General features: G+C 37.9%; 1 protein-coding gene across 1 annotated transcript in view; it reads right to left on the bottom strand.

Moving 5' to 3' along the window:
* Positions 1–344: 344 nt before the first annotated feature.
* Positions 345–20606, bottom strand: part of pde1b.S (phosphodiesterase 1B S homeolog) — a gene marked incomplete at its 3' end in the record, with an annotated part of 170588 nt that continues 150326 nt past the window's right edge. The window contains 5 exon segments of the mRNA NM_001094998.1: positions 345–2059; positions 2918–3034; positions 9613–9679; positions 11310–11492; positions 12163–12276. Coding sequence (NP_001088467.1) covers positions 1892–2059; positions 2918–3034; positions 9613–9679; positions 11310–11492; positions 12163–12276 — 649 coding nt within the window.

Raw genomic sequence — 20606 nt, forward strand, 5'->3', positions numbered from 1 at the left:
GCGAGAGATTTGCAAATTTATGCGCTGGTGGCGAAACACAGGAATTCGTAGTAAATCCGTGCCTGGCGAAATTTATTCGCCCATCACTAGTTTTGTAACCTTTTCCAGCTTAATGGGCATCAAAAAATCGTGAAAATTGGAAATTGCCGCAGGGATATTTTCAACGGCGAATTTTCGCGAGAGATTTGCAAATTTATTTGCTCGCAGCGAAACACGGGAATTCATTGCGAATTCGTGCCTGGCGAATTTATTCGCCCATCACTAGTCTTGTAACCTTTTCCAGCTTTATGGGCATCAACAAATCTTTTTCTGAGGTCCTCATACAACAAAAATGTTTTTTGTTCAGGCTTTGATAGATCCCTGTTCTTAAAATAAAACAGGGTCTCTCACTAACGCCTCTGATAACCCTTAAGAATTACTTAATTTTGCCACACAAATATGTTTTGGATCATTTTTCTTAATAAATACATGACCAAATATAATAATTTCTGTTGCATTTGTTTAACTAGGTTTCTTCATATACTTTAAGGACTTGTTTGAAAATCAAATGATGTGTTAGGTTACATTCATATAACAATGTAGAGCATTTTAAAGGGTTCACAAACTTTCAAGCACCTTTGTATTGGTCACATTATTCTGTATCTATTGTATTTTCACTACCAGGAGTTTAATGTGCTTTATAAATCGTTGGATCATTTACACTTTGTCAATATGATGGACAAATAGGCCTTGTCACTATGTAGGATTTCCCACCAGGGCATCAATGCTTGCAGTGGTCACTTTCCTTTACCTGATGAAGCACTGTGGTCTTTACTTTACAATCTAGAAGGATATTTTTTCAGCAAGCAATTAAATGGACTTTATTTAATGAATTTATACGTTTTGCAAAAGAGCACTAAATATTTTTTAGTATGATATAGAGAGTGAGATTCTGAGCCAATTTGCTTTAATTGTTTTTATTTGTGGTATTTGAGTTTTTGTTTTAGCTATTTATTCAGCAGCTGTCCAGTTTGCATTGTTAGTGATCTGGTTGCTAGGGTCCAAATTATCCTAGTAACCATGCATTGATTTGAACAAGAGACTGGGATAGGAGAGGCCCGACTAGAAAGATGAGTAACAAAAGGCGGCAATTACAATAAGATTGTAGACTTAAAGAGTACAGTATTTGTTTTTAGATAGGGTCAGTGATCCCCATCTGAAAGATAGAAAAAGCTAATTATTCAAAAGCTGTAAAAAGAAATTTAAGACTTAGCCATCCAATAACATACTAAAATATAACTTAAAGGTGAACCACCCTTTTAAAGTTTCTATTCATTTATAGTTATCATCATTACGTAGAGCTCAATTTGCAATTATCTCACATTTAGTAAAATGCTGTTTGTCTTTAACTATCATCAAAGTGGTAACTGTCTCTCCTTATGTAAAGCATCTTTCATTACAGACCGTGAAGGTGAACAGCTGTCAGCGATACACAAATCAAACCATTTCATATTGTTACTAATTGAGCAATAAAACTCTGATTTTTAAACAAATGAAACTATTTCACTGTCATTTAAAAACATCGAGCTCCTAAATTGTACTATACAAATTGGAAAGCATTTCGTGCCAGCGAAGACATTTTTTGGTCCAATTAAAATTGTTTGTAATAATGAAAAATGTGAAAGAGAAAGAGGGGAGAAGCACATTTGTAATTATCTAGATAATTTCAGATCAAACCCATTTGACAAATCTCCTACTCTCACCAAGCAGCAGGACATTTTAAGCTTCTCATATAAAGATTTTATAGTATAAATGGGTTGGAGCTCATATTATGTTGCATTGATCAAAGGGGTATTTGGCTCAAGAGTTTGTTTCTGAACTTAAAATGCAGTGAAGGAAAAATAAATGATTCTTAGCAGGAGTGTATAGAGATAATTACCACCATGCCCGTTCTCAGAAGAAAGCAATGTACTGTCTGTGTTACATCTGCTGCATGGATCAGGTTATGGTAAGGATTCTTATATTTCCCATAACCACTTTCCAGAGAGTCCAGAAAGCTCATGAGAAATGCAACAGGAATCTAGAGAAAAGAAGGAAACATGAAGTGACAGCATTTACAAGCAGGTTGCAGCCTAGAACAGACACCATATATAGAACTTTGACTTCTTTCATTATTGCTTGTAAATGGAAACATTCAGCCCTTATTATTTATCTTTAATGCAACAAGTTTGGGTGTTAGATCCTGGAACCAGTACGTCACAGCAGTTTATAATGCAGACTGAGATCTACAGATGAAGCCACTTGGATTTGTGAGTTAAATGCGTCATGACTCAGGGTTAATTAAAGAAACTGTGTTATCTAAAGTTATCTTAACTCATTTAATGCATTTAACCTTTTCATTAGCATACCAAAGCACCATTGTTCACAATGGGGAATGCTTTAATTAGATGGGATGCTGTGACACAATTTTCTGTGTTAAATGGGATAAGTGGGATATCTGTGTTTAGTTATTCTGTGTCAAACAGGCAAACCAAAGTGGCTGCATCTGTATATGAGCAAGTAGCTAAGGTTCTGGTTGAATGCCTTTCTAGTCCTGAGATTTCAGGTAGGCCTTAGCGATGGGCGAATTTGTCCCATTAAAGGCAATGGACGTTTGTTAATAATCGCTGGCAAATTCGCAAATGTATTCGCCCCGATGAAATGCGGGAATTCGTACCTGCCGAATAAATTCACCCATCACTACTTATTTCTGCTTCTTTAGTGCTGTCCTTTATGTTAATTCCTGATATTGACTCTGGTCTATGTCTGGTCTCAGTACATTACATTTTAATTACTTTAAAGCACTTTCATTTTTGGTGTTACCGTTCCATTTAAAATAAATGCACCCAACCTACAGTAGAGCAAAACGAACGTTCTTTATGATTATTTCTTAATGTACCTTAAATCGATTGTTGAGATTGTGCCTGGTCAGAAGTTCAAAAACAATGGTTTTCAAAGCATGATCTTCACTCACTCTGTTCAACACAAATACATCAAAGTCCCACAGGTCCAAGTGCTGAAAAGAGAAATAGAAGAAATAGTTTTTCTGACTCTAAATATATTTCTCTGCAAATGATTTCAAATCCAATAATAGCAAGCCTGGCACTAAACTAACTAATTGGGGGCCAATAGTTTTTCTTTAAAAATGCAAGAACCAGAGCAATTAGATAGCAACTACAATTTTTGGTGAGAACACATGTATGGAGAATGTAATGTATGCATTAATTGATGCTGTATTGTACTAAAATCAGAGTATGTGGTTACCATTAAACTGATTCAGTGCTTATACTGTATATGTGTATAGTGTCAAAAGAAGATTTTCTTCATAGAAGATTTCAGCACTCACAGAACTCAGAGAATCACAGAATCCACAAGGTCTAATTATATAGGAGTGAAAATTACAGCTTAGCTATTTTATTTTTAATTAAGTTATATACCGTATATACTCGAGTATAAGCCGTCCCGAGTATAAACCGAGGTACCTAATTTTACCTCCAAAAACTGAGAAAGCTTAATGACTTGAGTATAAGCCTAGGGTGAGAAATGCAGCAGCTTCTGGTAAGTTTCTATTAAAAAATTGAGGGTTTCTGATCCCATTGGAGGTGCCGGCGTCTCGTTTTTGGATGCCGGCGACCATTCTTGGACGCCAGCGTATATTCTTGGAGACTATTCTTGGACGCAAGCGACTATTCTTGGACGCCGGCGACCTTTTTTGCTCTTGACCCGAGTATAAGCCGAGGTAGAGTTTTTCCTCATATTTTGGGGGTTGAAAAACTCGGCTTATACTCGAGTATATACGGTACTCAAAATACATTCCAATTTTTGCAACATAAATGAACCAAACTTTATAATGCCCCCAATATTATGAATCATAATTAAACTGGTTATATTACAGTAGATGTAATTGCTGGAATGAACAAAAAATCTGCCAGGTATATTTTAAAGGGATACTGTCATGGGAAAATATTTTTTTTTCAAAACTGATCAGTTAATAGTGCTGCTCCAGCAGAATGCTGCACTGAAATCCATTTCTCAAAAGAGCAAATTGATTTTTTTATATTTAATTTTGAAATATGACATGGGGCTAGACATATTGTCAGTTTTCCTGGTGCACCTAGTCATGTGACTTGTGCTCTGATATACTTCAGTCACTCTTTACTGCTGTACAGCAAGTTAAAGTGATATCTCCCCCTCCCTTTCTCCACCAACAGCCTAACAACAGAACAACGGGAAAGTAACCAGATAGCAGCTCCGTTACACAAGATAACAGCTCCCTGGTAGATCTAAGAACAGCACTTAATAGTAAAATCCAAGTGCCACTGCATCACATTCAGTTACATTGAGTAGGAGAAACAACAGCCTGCCAGAAAGCAGTTCCATCCTAAAGTGCTGGCTCTTTCTGAAATCACATGACCAGGCAAAATGACATAAGATGGCTGCCTACACACCAATATTACAACTAAAAAAATACACTTGCTAGTTCAGGAATGACATTTTATATTGTAGAGTGAATTATTTGCAGTATAAACAGTGTTATTTAGAAATAAAAACAACATCATAAATATCATGACAGAATCCCTTTAAATAGAAATGTATACCTCACAAGTGTAATGAAGGGCCCAGTAAGAGAGCACTTGAGTGTCCCAATATGTCATTCCATACTAAGGATATCAATATGAAGTTGCTTATGACCCTGGAACAGCTTTTCTTTTTTTAAGAAGGGTTTCCACTGGATGTTGGAACATTATTAGTCAAATTTGCTTTCATTCATCTAAAGATCATTAGTAAAGTCAGGCATTGATCTTGTGTAATCATGCCTCATTCACAAATGGTTTTACAATTTCATGTTTTAGATGTGGGGGGGGCATATTTAACAAAATATGAATCTGAGTATTTTAATAAAATACGTGTGACCAAACTATAATCCACCATTGGACCTTATTTATTATTAAAAAAACACAATTTAATCGGATCAGGGACAAACACGAAAAAATCAAGTAAAAATCCGAATCGTACGATTTTTTTCCCCTAATTGCTATTTTTTTCTTGATTTTTTCAGAAAAAACCCCCAAAGTTTTCGGATTTTTGCCTGAAACTTCTGAAATGGTCAGATTTTCGGTCTAATTCCAGTGCAGACAACAGAAACTTCCAAATAGGATAGGGACCTCTCCCATTGACTTATATACAACCTTGTCAGGTCTGAGATGCCGGGTTTTTGGATTCTGACTTTTTCCATCCTATAATAAATCTCAAAAAATTCCCGAAAAAAGTTTTTTCCACTAAAAAAATGTATTTTATAGTAAAAAAAAATAGAATTTTTCAAGTTTTTGGCATTCAGACTTTAATAAATAACCCCCTTGTCAGACCAGTTAACATCACCTCCTTCTAGTTTGGCAAGTCAATTCTGTAGGGCCCTTGCTTTGAGCATGGGGCATTACGATGCCGAAACAGGAATATGATTTATCGTTAAGTGCAGTTTATCACTCACTGAACTATTGAGTATGGCCCATTTTATTAGCAATGTTTGTTGCTAGAAATAAACATTGCTATGTTATTTATATACCTAACTGTGTCGAGAACAAAATCATCTCATTAGAAGTGATATCTAAATGCTTTTGGTCATATTCTGTATTCAGTATGGGTCAACAATGCCCAGCAGTCCCATACTGCACCTTCTACTCTTCCTGTCTTGTCACACTATCCCTTATTGAAATTAAGTTAAATTTTTACCTAAATGTGCGCAAAATGTAATGCACAAGATATCATTCCTTTGCTTTGCTGATGATTTAATTTGGATATAATGTTTAGTCCATATCTAGCTAGAAACACATGAAGTAAGATATGTACTCACTCTGTTGTGGATGTAATAAATCTGTTTAACGGATAGGTTTTATGAAATTCTTTCTTGTATTTTACTTGAGATATTTGGTTTATAGCTCAAGTACAGTTAGTTCATATACACTACACTTTACTTACCCAAACAATTTAGTAGTCCTGTTTAGAAGTTGGACCTTCCAAATCAAATCATGCTTGCAAGTCCAGAAAACACACTGTATCAGCAAAGCCTTATCCCAGTGATCCCCAACCAGTGACTAGTGAGCAACATGTTGCTCACCAACCCATTGAATGTTGCTCCCACAGGTGCTTATTTTTTAATTCTTGTCTTGGAGGCAAGTTTTGGTTGCCAGGTTTACTGCCAAACAGAGCATCCTGTAGGCCAAATAGGGTCTACAAAACGGTCAGCTACAGCACTTATTTTGCGCCGCCCAGGAACATTTTTCATGCTTGTGTGCTCCCCAACTCTTTTAAATCTGAATGTAGCTTACAGCTAAAAAAAAGTTGGGGACACCTGCATTAACCTATCAGTGGTAACCTATTACAAAATATTTATGGCGTTAGATATAGGTAATTAATTACATATCTGCAAAAATTACAAAGTCAGTGACAATTTTAACAACTGTCTTTTGACAAAAAAAAAATTTGTCATACAAATATTAAGATCATTTTAAGGCCATAATATTGTAAGCTGATATGATGAAGAATGGCTTCTTGTATGACTCTCCTTTATTCTCTGCTTTGATATTTCGTTTACTTTTCAGTTCATTATGCTGACTAAAAGAGATTTTTTAAGTGAATTTGATAAACTGCAACTCTGAGAATAATAAAATGTGTTCCTGTCTACAGCACTGTTATAATGTCAGTGAACAAGCCCTAAGGTCTCTTTTTCCAGCATGGGATTTTGAAAGTTTGCATTAAATGAGCAAGAACTGTACCATATTAACCTAAGTTTTTATTGCCCTGTCATTTTCCTTTAGCGTCTAAGCTCTTTAAAAGATTACAATTAGTGATGGGCGAATTTATTCGCCAGGTGCGAATTCGCAGCAAATTTGTGCAATTTGCCGCCAGAGAATAAATTTGCGTCAAAAAATAATTTTACCGGCATCTAAAAAAACAGACACTAGCATAGAAAAAAGGACGCCGGTGTCAAAAACAGCCATCGGCGTCAAAAAAACGGGCGCCCGCATCAAAAAAGGTCGCCCGCATCAGAAACGAGATGCTGGCGCCGTTTCGCAAATTTTTCCGGCGCAAATTCGCCCATCACTAATTAGAATGTAATATCTCTGTCCTGACCCCCAACTAGTCTAATTTATTTTGCTTTAATATAATGTTTGTGTTAACCTGGACATAAAAGGGATGATAAAAGCAGCTTATTGGCCTACATATGGGGTCTTCAGGAAGGACCTTCCAACCAATATCTGGCAGAAAACCTAGTGAGCAGGTATTGAGTCAGGACCACAACCGTGTATTGATTCTGTCTTTGTCCAATGAGTCTCCGTGGGTCAATTATCAATTTCATTTGATTTGGCCCAGCATGTGCAGGCTGTGTTGTAGAGTTGCACTTTCTAATTATATTTTTTTGCCCTTCATTCTCTCTTCATACAGGAATCAGGGTCTGATGGACAATTTGGTCTTATGTATTGATGGTGTGTGTGCTCCCTACTTCCTAGGCAATGTATTAAAGCTTACTATCTTTCAAAATAATAGACTCTGACTAATAGTGATGGGCGAATTTGCGGCATTTCGCCAGAAAATTTGCGAAACGGCGGTCGCTTTTGACGCCGGCATCATCGAATTTCGAGGGCGTTTCGTGAATTTATTTGCTGGCGATGAATCGCACAAATTCGCAGCAAATTCGCGCCTGGCGAATAAATTTGCCCATCACTATTTGCTAATCCTAGATGTGCTCCCTCTCTTAACTCAACATAATATTACCCAAATAATAATAATTTTGTTTGCTGATCCTAGATGTGCTTCCTCTCTTAACTTAACATAAAATTACCCAATAATATTAATTTTGTTATTGGGTGTTTTTTAGCCTGATTATAAAGCTGCAGTTGGGGCATATGTAGTCTTTATGCATTTCTTATAAGGTGCCCTTCCAAAGAAGGACCAGAACTAGGGGTAGGCAGAAGAAGCATGTGCGCAAAGGTATGGGTGGAGCAATGGACATGTACCTCTTCTATCTGCCTACCCCTGTTCCAGGCCTGCGCCCCCATGTGCATAAGTATCCACATGCTCTGGCGCCCCCGAGTAATGTCACCATGAGTACATGTGCTTGTTCTCGCAGGCACACAGAGGTGCAATGTGGCCCAGCTGTAGTGATGGGCGAATTTATTAGCCAGGCGCGAATTCGTGGCGAATTTGCGTGATTTGCCGCCAGCGAATAAATTCGCAAAACGCCTGCGAAAATTCACGGCAAAAATTCGCGGCAAAAATTCACCAAAAACGGGCGCCGGCGTCAAAAAACGGGCGCCGCCGTCAAAAAAACTGGAAATTTTTCGGCAAAACGGCGCAAATTCGCCCATCACTACCCAGCTGACTTGGCCCCACTATGTTCCCAAGAACATGTTATCAAATAGGGTGTATCAAGCCATCACTTCCATCATCAATATGGCTGGCAAAGTTATAGCTCATGTGCAAGGTCTGTGCAACACACGAGCAGTGGAAAGGGACTAGAGATGTCGCGAACTGTTCGCCGGCGAACTTGTTCGCGCGAACATCGGGTGTTCGCGCTCGCCGGAAGTTCGCGAACGTCGCGCGACGTTCGCCATTTTGGGTTCGCCATTGTTGGCGCTTTTTTTTGCCCTCTCACCCCAGACCAGCAGGTACATGGCAGCCAATCAGGAAGCTCTCCCCTGGACCACTCCCCTTCCCTATAAAAACCGAAGCCCTGCAGCGTTTTTTCACTCTGCCTGTGTGTGCTGAAGAGATAGTGTAGGGAGAGAGCTGCTGCCTGTTAGTGATTTCAGGGACAGTTGAAAGTTTGCTGGCTAGTAATCGTTTTGATACTGCTCTGTTATTGGAGGGACAGAAGTCTGCAGGGGTTTGAGGGACATTTAAGCTTAGGTAGCTTTGCTGGCTAGTAATCTACCTTCTACTGCAGTGCTCTGTATGTAGCTGCAGTGGGCAGCTGTCCTGCTTCTGATCTCATCTGCTGACTGCTGCAATAACAGTAGTCCTTGTAAGGACTGCTTTTATTTATTTTTTTGTTGTTTTACTACTACTACTACTACTACTACTACTACTACTATAAGAGCCCAGTGCTATTAGTCTAGCAGTGTTGGGGAGTGGGACTGGTGTCCCTGAAATCACTAACAGCTCTCCCCCTACACTATCTCTTCCAAGCACACACAGGCAGATTTTTCAGATACATTTTTGCCCTTGATCCCCCTCTGGCATGCCACTGTCCAGGTCGTTGCACCCTTTAAACAACTTTAAAATAATTTTTCTGGCCAGAAATGTCTTTTCTAGATGTTAAAGTTCGCCTTCCCATTGAAGTCTATGGGGTTCGCGAACCGTTCGCGAACCGCTCGCATTTTTGCGCAAGTTCGCGAATATGTTCGCGAACTTTTTTTCCGACGTTCGCTACATCCCTAAAAGGGACAGAACTCACGGATTCAACACCATGAAGATTATAGTGATTCTGCATCAAATAATTTTAAATAAGAATTATCAGAACACTCATCCTACTCATAAATATGGACAGCTTTGCTGTATTTGCCTTACATATCTTGAATGGCTGGATGCCAGTACCTTTAAACTGTTAACAACATCTGCAGAATAATTTGGTCCAACTGCGGTGTATGATCTTCGAAACATTCTGCAAAGGGAATGGAGACAGGAATTATCATATTATATCTTTTTTCTTGAGAAGAAATTAATGCTGAGCTAAACAACGACGAAAACCCCAATTTAAATGTAAAGCAGGATTTCCCTCTTGCAGCTTCCATATCCATAAAATAGCATAGCACTGCCACCTTAGTATGGCCGTGGAATTGATTTTAGTTCTAATGCCACAGCAACTATCTATACATGGGAACAGAAAGAGTCAGTGTACTGTCTGAACCGTCTCTGCCTTGAGGCAAAGACTCCTGAGCTAAGGCAAGAGAATGTACTTACATAGAACTACTGTCTAATCAAGCAACACTCACTAATTATTATGGATATACTTATATGAATAGGCATCTAAATAGCCCCTAGAATTCAGAATGATCAGAAATGACAGAATCACTTGAATAAACAGCACTATTCATAGTTAAGAGATACTGTACACTTAAATTTTACATTGAAACGAATTTCTTACAATTACAAATATAGCAATCACCACCCATACAAGCAGGAACTCGTACGTCAAAATATTGAAAACTACTCAACAGAAATTGCTTAATGGATCACTTACTACATTAAAGCAGACTCTCTTGCAGTATATTTACTATGTAAAAGATGATCATGTTAGGGATGCACCAAATCCAGGATTCAGTTTGGGATTCAGTCAGAATTTGGCCTTTCAAGATTCAGTCTTTTGGATTCGTCAGATTCAGATTCCGTCAAATCCGACGTTTTTTCACACAATCAAGGAAGTAAAAAAAAAATGTTTTGGTCCTTCCTTACCCTGATTTGCATATTCAAAATGGATATTTGTCTATGCAAATTACAATTCAGTTTTGGTTCAGTATTCAGCCGAATCATTTCAGTATTCAGCCGAATCAGATTTGTTTTAGTATTCAGTATTCTTTCGCAAAGGATTCGGGATTTGGTGGAAAAATTCTCTTTGGTCTTCTTACCCTAATTTGCATAGGTAAATTAGGATACAGATTCGGTTCAATATTCAGTTCAATATTTCACAAAGCCGAATCCCAAAATAGTGGATTCAGTGGATCCCTAGAACATGTACAAGTTATACACATCCAAAAGGAGGCTGTATGCATGTTTTCCAGTTCAAGCAAATAGCTTATTAGCACTTTAGATGAATAAGCAAACATTTATAGCTCATGTGATTGCTAGCTATAGCTAATACCTGCATTGCTGTGAATGCAACATTGATCCGCATTGACTTAGGTGCCCCCAGAGGAGGATTAATGCCACCAGTCAATATAAAGCCAAGTCCAAACCTCAACTGGGCTGTATTTAAGGAAATTGATTGCTTTCATAATAAATGCAATTATTGCAAACCTTCCATTTGAATTTATAGACATGCCTCTAGTTCTTTACAAGATCTGGTAAACTAGATATAATCATAAATATGCATATCTGGGTATTATAAACTTGTAGGCCCCCAGCTGCAAAATAAAGTATTGTTCTTGATATTTAAAAATACTAATCATCCTCAAGACTTCCTTTGCTACTGTTCTCCACAGAAGAAAATGGAACATTCAGTGGCTCATTCCATCTTACATCACATTCTTCCATATCTTTCATCCCCACACTATGACAGCAGGAAGAATGGGCACCTTTCCACGAAGATTCCCGCCTGCACTGCATGGACGATGCTGCGAAACCTGGGCTTCTCTTCAGACCTTCGACCAGTTGACCTCGTCTGCTGGGTGAATGTGGAAGCCAGCCAGTCCCGCACTTCCGATGGAACAGCATCTGATCGGATTTCTGGTAGTTCATCGTCTGTGTCTAGGATCTGCCTGTAACACAGAAAACCAAAATGTAAAGAAATAAAGAATACATGTGTATCAAATATATTCTGATTTTTATAATTCTAGTGCCTATTGAATACTGAAATCATGAAGCACAGGGCCAATTTATTAGCCGTCTACATTTTGCTATGCTCGTATTTACCAATTTCTATTTTGCACTGAAACAATTCGTTCCAAATACCTTCTCAGAAAGATTTATCCAGATCCTTATTAGTTACTCACCAGGAACCCAACTTTTAGGGCTCCCCTGCCAACCACTGCAGATCCCCCATCCCACCAATTCTAACCCCCCCCCATGACCACTGTTGTTTACTTTGGAAACCCCCCCAATCCAGTTGCACCATGAGCAAGTAAGGGCAGACAGGCAGGAGGACTAGAAGGGGAACAGGGCTCGGAAAGCGTCAGGGCCAACAGGGATTACTGGCACCTTGTCGGTCAGTCTGACCTTGGGTGTTTTTGGCTTGGGTCTAACACTCAACATAACAGAATCGTGCTCAAGTGCCCAAAGCAGGCAGTTGATTAAAGATATACGGCCAAAATTACACATATGTGCATTGATAAATATGTAAACTTGTTTTTATACAACAATTAAATAATACAACGTTGAGAATTGCTCTTAAATTAAGGTCCAAACTCCGAACATTGTCTATGCTCTTACCTTGTCTCATCGATATAAACCGCTTCCAACAGCGACGCTGTGTATTCCAAGTTTTTTTTCAACTCTTCGATGTTGACCTCTCCATTTTCTAGTTGTTTTACCATGTACTTCAGGCTAAAAGAAAATAAGGAATGCGTTATAACTATGACAATGAATCTTATTGACATTACTTTTAAACCAGAAGGGGCATCTACAAAATATTTTTGACCCTCAACAAAGTTGTATGTACATGTTTTTGATCAAGATCATATACTGTCACACACACTTCAATTCATTTTTTGTTTTCATCAAAAAAAAAAGTGAATTGAAGTGACCCTAACCACTGATTGTTCAAAGCAATATATTTAAGGCATTATGATATTTCACAAGCTGTCATGGGGGGGGGTCAAAAATATTTCATGACCACCTGACAAAATTTGCATGACACATTCCAGTCCAATATTGGTGTCGATTTTTTTATGTCTTGCTTTCCTGTCCCGCCCCTTGTCTTAGCTGTTACAATTACTGTTTTTAAGAAGAGCGGTAATGGGATGTGGACCTAGTGGTATCTGCAGTTTTCATGAGCATGTAGTAGCAATTAGAAGGGTTTCTGTCCTCTCATACAGCAGAAAGGCATGTCACAGTGCATGGTTCTAATCATAAATGTATGTATGTATAACTTTATTTGTAAAGTGCTGTTAAGGAGCCGCAGCGATGTACAGTGCATAAAAGTACAATATATATATATATATATAAAAGTATACACAGGGGAGACAAATCACATAATAAATATATACAGAATCATATCAGGTCAAAGTGCTATGTGGTAAGAGACATAATGGGAAGGAGGTCCCTGCCCAGTAGAGCTTACAGTCTAAGTGGATGTGAGGCTAACATACAGACACAAATTGGAGATGAAAAAGTGTACAAGGTAAGGCATAGTCAGTAGGCACAGGATTAGGCTAATGTTTTAGTGCTCCAAAAGGTAGACTCTTAGTTTTTTCTTGAATAAATTGAAAGAGGGTTCCTTATGGAGGAATTCAGGGATGGAATTCCAGCGGTAAGGAGCAGCAAGATAGATGGGTTTGAGAGGAGAGGTGGCAGTGAATGTGGATGGTGTGAAGAGAAGGTGGCTCTGAGATGAGTGGAGAAGACGACCAGGAATGTATAGTGAGACAAGAGAAGAAATTAAATGAGAAGCAGAGGAGTGAGGGGCTTTGAATGTTAGTAGAAGGGTTTCATGTGCTATCCTTTGCTTAACAGGCAGCCAAGCTATGGATTTTAGTTGGGGTTGAGCAGGTTCCATTTAAGGAGAGAGCAGAAGGATCCTGGTAGCAGAGTTTAAGATTGATTGGAGGGGAGAGAGATGGGAGTCAGGAAGACCAGATAGGAGTTTGCATTAGTCTAAATGGGATAAGATAAGGGTGTGGATTAGTGTTTTGGCTGTTGTTTGTGAAAGATATGGGGTATCTTGGCTATATTGCGAAGGAAGAAACAACAGGTTTTGCCAGTATTATTAATATAATTAGAGAAGGAGAGGGACTGGTCAAAGATGACCCCCGAGCAGCGTGCAGAGTTAACCGGATTAATGGTCATGCCATCAATAGTAATGGTGAAAGGAAGAGAAGGGCTTGGTTTGGGTGGAAAGACCATGAGCTCAGTCTTGGCCAAGTTGTGCTTGTGGTGGCGCTGGTTCATCCTGGAAGAGATAGATACTAAGCAGTCTGCTATCTGGGTTTGAACATCAGCTGTCCAAATATATCTGAATGTCATCAGCATACAGGTGATATTTAAGGCTAAATGAAGATATGAGGTCCAAGTACAGAACCCTGAGGCACCCCCACACTAAGATGAACAGGAGCAGAGGATTTGTTTGCAAAAGTAACAGAGAAGGAGCGGTCAGAAAGGTATCATACTTGCACAGGGCTATAATAACATTGTGCTGTGTCACATATCTCAAGGAGTTTCTGTTGGTTGTTGTGTTAACCTAATACAATAGGTATGTAGTAATCTATGTTTACTTACTTACATACTAATAAAATACTGCAATAAAAAGTGTATAAATAAAACCCAGGCCCAGACACTGAAGCTTTAATAAGCAACTGAGGAACCACTAGGTACTATTTTATTATCCATAATAATCAAACTTCTTTGCTTCCCAATGTTATAAGAATAGAGACAAACTTTGGCTCTGACTTTGATTTACTCCTTGTTGATATATTGCTGAATGCTGGTAGCCATAGTACCTATTTCTGGAATAGCTATTAAAGGGCATGTAAAGTCTAAAATAGAATAAGGCTAGAAATGCTGTATTTTGTATACTAAATATAAACATGAACTTACTGCACCACAAGCCTAATCAAACAAATAGTTTATGCTTTCAAAGTTGGCTACAGGGGGTCACCATCTTGTAACTTTGTTAAACATCTTTGCAAGACTAAGACTGTGCACATGCCCAGTGTGGTCTGGGCTGCTTAGGGATTGTCATAAACAAATTAAAGCACTGCGTATCTTGGCAGCGCTATATAAATAAATGATGATGATAAACAAAGCTGCTTGAGTTCTGCATGGCTGGGAAGTAAGGCAGGGGCTCCCCCTGCTGTTCATAAGAATGATTGTTTCCCTGCTCAGCAGTTAGGGACCATCTGACAATTCCTATTCACAGCAGTAAATGAAGGGAGAATGTCACTGCATACAGTCAGGTTTCTTATAAAAAAGGTACACATTTTTTAATTCAATTATATTGGAGATAGGTTTCTTTTTCATTAAAGAAAGTAAAAATGGGATTTTATTTTTTTTTTGCCATTACATGCCCTTTAAGATCATTTAACTAAAAAAGTTTAAAACTTTCAACTCCTTGCATTTTTTAAGCCTATAAGTATGCATTTTATAAGCCAATGACAATCATTTGCTCCGTACAGAATGGTGCATTTCCATCTTCACATCTATAATAGTGTTTTGATATAAACATTATTTTCTCAGTATCTTCCTCTTCTCTTCAATAGGAAGTAGGAAACATATTCATTTTACACTAAAACATATAATTAGAGCATTTGCGCACAATGAGAGTTAAGCTCGACGCTATTCCCTTAGGAGTTCCTCTGTCAGAAGGAAGGAGCTTATTTTTTCAAACTTCAGCATCCCGAAGCCTAGAAAAGCCCAATGAAGGAGAAAAGTAAATGTAGAAATGAACTCAAGAGGTGCAGAGACCTAGAAATGAATTTATGAATGAATGATGGGGCAGTGTCAAGAATTTCAGTAATAGTAATACTATTTTTAGGAGGCATATGCAGGGCCGGGCCAAACCGACAGGGTGCCTATCTTACAAAAAAGCATAACTCCTAAGGTTTAACTATTGTAGGACTGCCACATTTTTTGGAACATTAACCTATCTAGCGTTCATCAATATTAATTACATCCGTATCATGCACAGAAGGCTGGGCCACTATAGCTTAGAAACAAGTAGAAACAAACTTTTGTGGTGTGCACAATAGCACTGGGATTCTGGGGAGTAGTGATAAGTGATTTATTTTTTTTTGCCAGGCATGGATTTGCTGTGAAATTCCACATTTCTCCATCTGAAAATGTTTCCGTGAAAACATTTACTGTGACAAAAAAATTGCCATGAGAAAAAATGTCCTTGACTTTAATGCATTTGGACAAAAAGTTACCAAGACAAAAAAGCTGCAGAGACAAAAAAGTTGCCACAAGAAAAAAACACCCTTTCACTTTAATGCATTTGGAGTGAGAGAAAAAAAAGTTGCGCTTGTAAAAAATTGTAACGCATAAAAAAATACTGACCGTACTGACTTTACTTTACCTTTAATGACTTTATTTCATGATTTTTTCTTATCATTATTTAGCAGTTCCGCTATAAGAAGAATTGCACCAATTGGCACTTTGATTGTTGTTATATGAGGCTTGTCATCAGTATTTTCTTGAGTATGCAATCCAAGCACAGGCATGTTTTATTGTGTAGGAGCAGCTAAAGGGGTAAATTGTGCCAGGGTTATGAAAAGGACAGGTCAAAATATTTCTACCTCTAAATTAAAAAACAATTCAAAAATATGGACATGCTTCCCTGACTTTTATAACGGTGCTTCTGACTTTGTGAAGATAATTTACTGAGGTTGGTTCTAGATTGCACAGGTGCATTTGCCACTAGCAGCCTATAAGAACTTTAATGGAAGTAGAATGACTAAGTCACTAATCACTAAGGATCCTTATTTGTTAATAATTCTTGTCCTGAGCAATTTTGTTTTCCCCCTATAATCTTATTTCCTAATTCCCCCCTCCCCCATCAATTAGCTAGTTCTCTTAAAAGAAACCACAACACAACCTATTTTATGTGTCAAAGGCATAGAAAATTCTATATAAATTAGGTAGATTCTATATAAACAAAATAAATGTATGAAACACACAAATTACTCTAGCCCAGCACCTACAACAATGTCCTCCTGTCTTTGCCACATGCTACATTGCCTCATATGCTTTCCGTGCACGTTGTCTCCTTCAGTGTGCCCTTGCTCTGCGCCACCAGCCTTTCAAAAATTGATTTTTCCTTTTACTCTTTCAGCTTGCAACTAATTGAATAGATGCTACCTGTGATTATGACATGGCTGTTATATCAGGCAGAGGACAGACTAGCTGTGCCAAGCAAAGAAATATTCAGACACAATAAGCCAAGTTTTTCAGAGTTCCCTTATTTATATTAATATGTGTCTGCCAAGGTGACGCTGGTTCAAGTGGTCTAAGGCCTGCAATCCAGATACAAGCTTGAGAAAATAAGACATCTTGGTTTATGGAAGGAAGATGAAAACTGAAAACACTGTCGCTATTAAGAAATCAAAGATCAAATAACAAATGTAGGATTCAGGGCACTTGGCAAATGGCCTGGGACATACACCAATATCTGTATGGGGGTTATTTACTAAACCCCGAATGCAAAAATCACGAAAAACTTGTGATTTTTTTTTTAATAAAATCGGACTTTTAAAAAAAATCTATTATTTTTTGGAATTTATTAAACCCCGAGGATGGAAAAGTCCGAATCTCAAAATCCGGCATCTTAGACCTGTCGAGGTTGCATATAAGTCAATGGGAGAAGTCTCAATGGTTTTTTGATGTGCGCTGGGTTTTTGGCAATACCACCAAAGTTTTCTGAGTTTTCGGGTGAAAAATCCCCAAAAATCGTGAAAATTGGATAAAAGATCTGAAAAAAATCACGAAAATCTGATTTTTCACGATTTTTTTGGATTTTTCAGGCAAACAAAATTTTAGGGAAAGTATATTAATAAATAATATTTATCATTTATCAAAAAACCTGTGAGGATGTGGTCAGAGTTTTTTTCAGAAAATATTGAGATAAATTTGGACTTTGATAAATAACCCCCTACCAGTATAGCAGGGATCCCCAACCCTTTTCCCCATTGGGCCACATCAAAATGTTAAAAGAGTTAAAAGGGAGCAACACAGGCATAAAAAAAGTCCCTGGAGGTGCAAAATAAGGGTTGTGATTGGCTATTTAGTAGCCCCTATGTGGACTGGCAGCCTACAAAAGGCCCTGCTTGACAGAACACATGTTTTTATGCAATTAATACTTGCCTTCAAGTCTTGAATTAAAGAATAAGCATTTGCTTTAAAGGAAAACTATACCCCCAAAATGAATACTTAAGCAACAGATAGTTTATATCAAATTGAATGACATATTAAAGAATCTTACCAAACTGGAATATATATTTACATAAATATTGCCCTTTTACATCTCTTGCCTTGAACCACCATTTCGTGACTCTATCTGTGCTGCCTCAGAGATCACCTGACCAGAAATACTACAACACTAACTGTAACAGGAAGAAGTGAGGAAGAAAAAGATTGGATAAAAAGATTACATGTTTCATTCTGCATTTTTTTCTGCAAAGGGAAATTTAAGTGCAAATTTGCAAAAATATTTGCTGTTGGCAAATGCATCCTATTACATCCATAGTCTTAACAACACAGATACATATATCATGCAGGGCATTTTATCTTAGATGATATCACTCGGAGGGGCCCATTCACTAAGTTCGAGTGAAGGAATAGAAGAAAAAAAACGTCGAATTTCGAAGTGTTTTTTTGGCTACTTCGACCATCGAATGGGCTACTTCGACTACGACTTCCAATCGAATGATTCGAACTAAAAATCGTTCGACCATTCAATAGTCGAAGTACTGTCTCTTTAAGAAAAAACTTCGACCCCCTAGTTCGCCACCTAAAAGCTACCGAAGTCCATGTTAGCCTATGGGGAAGGTCCCCATAGGCTTTCCAAGTTTTTTCTGATCGAAGGATAATCCTTCGATCGATGGATTAAAATCCTTCGAATCGTTCGATTCGAAGGATTTAATCATTCGATCGAATGATTATTCCTTTGCGCAAAATCCTTCGACTTCGATATTCGAAGTCGAAGGATTTTAATTCGCCAGTCGAATATCGAGGGTTAATTAACCCTCGATATTCGACCCTTAATACATCTGCCCCTAAGGCTTGTAAATCCCTCAGAAGACCAAGACTGTGAGGAGGCATGCGTGACCTCTGTGCAACCTACTACATGTTGTTAATCTTTCCGTTAACCATAAACAAAAAACTTGCCATTACATCACCAAACATCAATTATCCAAGTGCCAGCCACCACGGCCGCAGTGGGCATGTAGGTAAAGCCAATACAGCATTGATAACAAATGGCAAGGACACCGTTTTTTACCCCGCCAGCTGTGACAAACAAATACAACCACTTAGGAAACCACCAATGGAAATATATATATTATATATAATATCTATATTTTTTTTAACATAATACATACATACAAAGTAACACTGAATATTGACAACCATAACTGACGGGAGGGTGGGCAGATCCACCAGCGCTCCAGGATCCAGAAGGGAAGAGGGTAAGGCCCATCTGTTCTTTAGAGCAACCCTCCCATTCCGATGCCATTCCGATGCCCACCAATCCCCATTCAGGACTACACTACCCAGAAATCCCAGCTTCCCTACTGCCACCCTTCCTCCCAGTCCCAGGCACCTTCGCTAGGCACCCTTTGGTGCCCTCCATAATGTAAATCCTGTAATTTGGCTTAAGAAAAAAAAAGAAAACCACATCAAGCATTTTTCCACCACCCATTTAGAAACAAAAGTATATAAAGTATATATAAATAAATATAAAAGAGCCCATGTGAAAATGCTTCTCAAACATATTTTTAAATGATGTCCCCTTCCAAGCGCCTCAAAGAAAGCAAACCCAACATTGATTGTATTTTCCTCATTCCATTCCATTGTACTAAATTAGTTGCATCATGCTTCTGAATTCTTTATAGCTCATTAATATCCATACTATGAACTGATGCCCAAAATACTACTGATGGCTTACCAGGAATCTAAAAACAGAAATGGTAAACATTATGCTTTTATCCCATAATTCAGTATTTTCTATAAAAATGTAATTTATTAGCTTTAGCAGACACGACTGACACAGAGTTGCAAAGCCTGTTGTATGCAATAACTGCCAAATGCTTCTCAATGAAGGAAGACCTCAACACAATTTAGTTTTAGTGTACAACTACAGTTCATGTTGCCCAAATGTTTAACACTGCATTTATCAGTGCCGATCATTATGTAGCAAGTTTCTGCCTAGTCTATTCAAATCACATTGCACACTGGAAACATTTGTGTACAGAATCTATTGTTTTATTAGAAAAATTCCTTTTGTGCACAAATAATCAATTGTGTGAGCCAAAATTTCCACATAAATTCAACAATACTCTAACTTGCACTAAGAAATTGTGGTAATAGTATGATCCATTTGATTCCTGATTTCTGCTAAAAGGTTGACTGTTTTATACATAGCTTTTATTTTATTGTCAAAAAATCAGCTTTTGGTCCCTGAACGAAGGGTTTTTGTAACTGAAATGCTAAAAACATATGACTAAAAACATAGCATGACAAAAGACTTTTACATGCAAACATATTTATCATTTAAAATGTCAAGGGGAGCTGAGATGTGTGCCTTGGTTTTTTTTTGTGTACAAAAAACAAGAGTAAAACAAGAGTTCTTTAATAGGAATAAATGTGTACTATGAAATATATGGAATATATGTATATTGTGTTTTTTTGGATAAGGGAGTTTACTGTAATGTAGATCTTCCCACAATGTCTAGTTAAGATTAATTTAAACATTAAATAAGCCCTATAGGATTGTTTTGCCACTGTTACGAATTAATTATAGCTTAGTTTAGTTGATTAAAATGAAGTCTATGGGAGACCATGTTCCCATAATTTGGAGCTTTCTGGATAGCATGTTTCCGGATAAAGGATCCCATATCTCATGTATACTGTATATCCTTTAAGAAGGAACACATGTGGGCCTGAAACATTGGTTCTAAAACTTTGTCTTTTTTTCTCACTATGGGGCAAATTTCAAAGCGCGGAAA

Source organism: Xenopus laevis, chromosome 2S, assembly GCF_017654675.1.
Source record: "Xenopus laevis strain J_2021 chromosome 2S, Xenopus_laevis_v10.1, whole genome shotgun sequence".
Classification (NCBI taxonomy): domain Eukaryota; kingdom Metazoa; phylum Chordata; class Amphibia; order Anura; family Pipidae; genus Xenopus; species Xenopus laevis.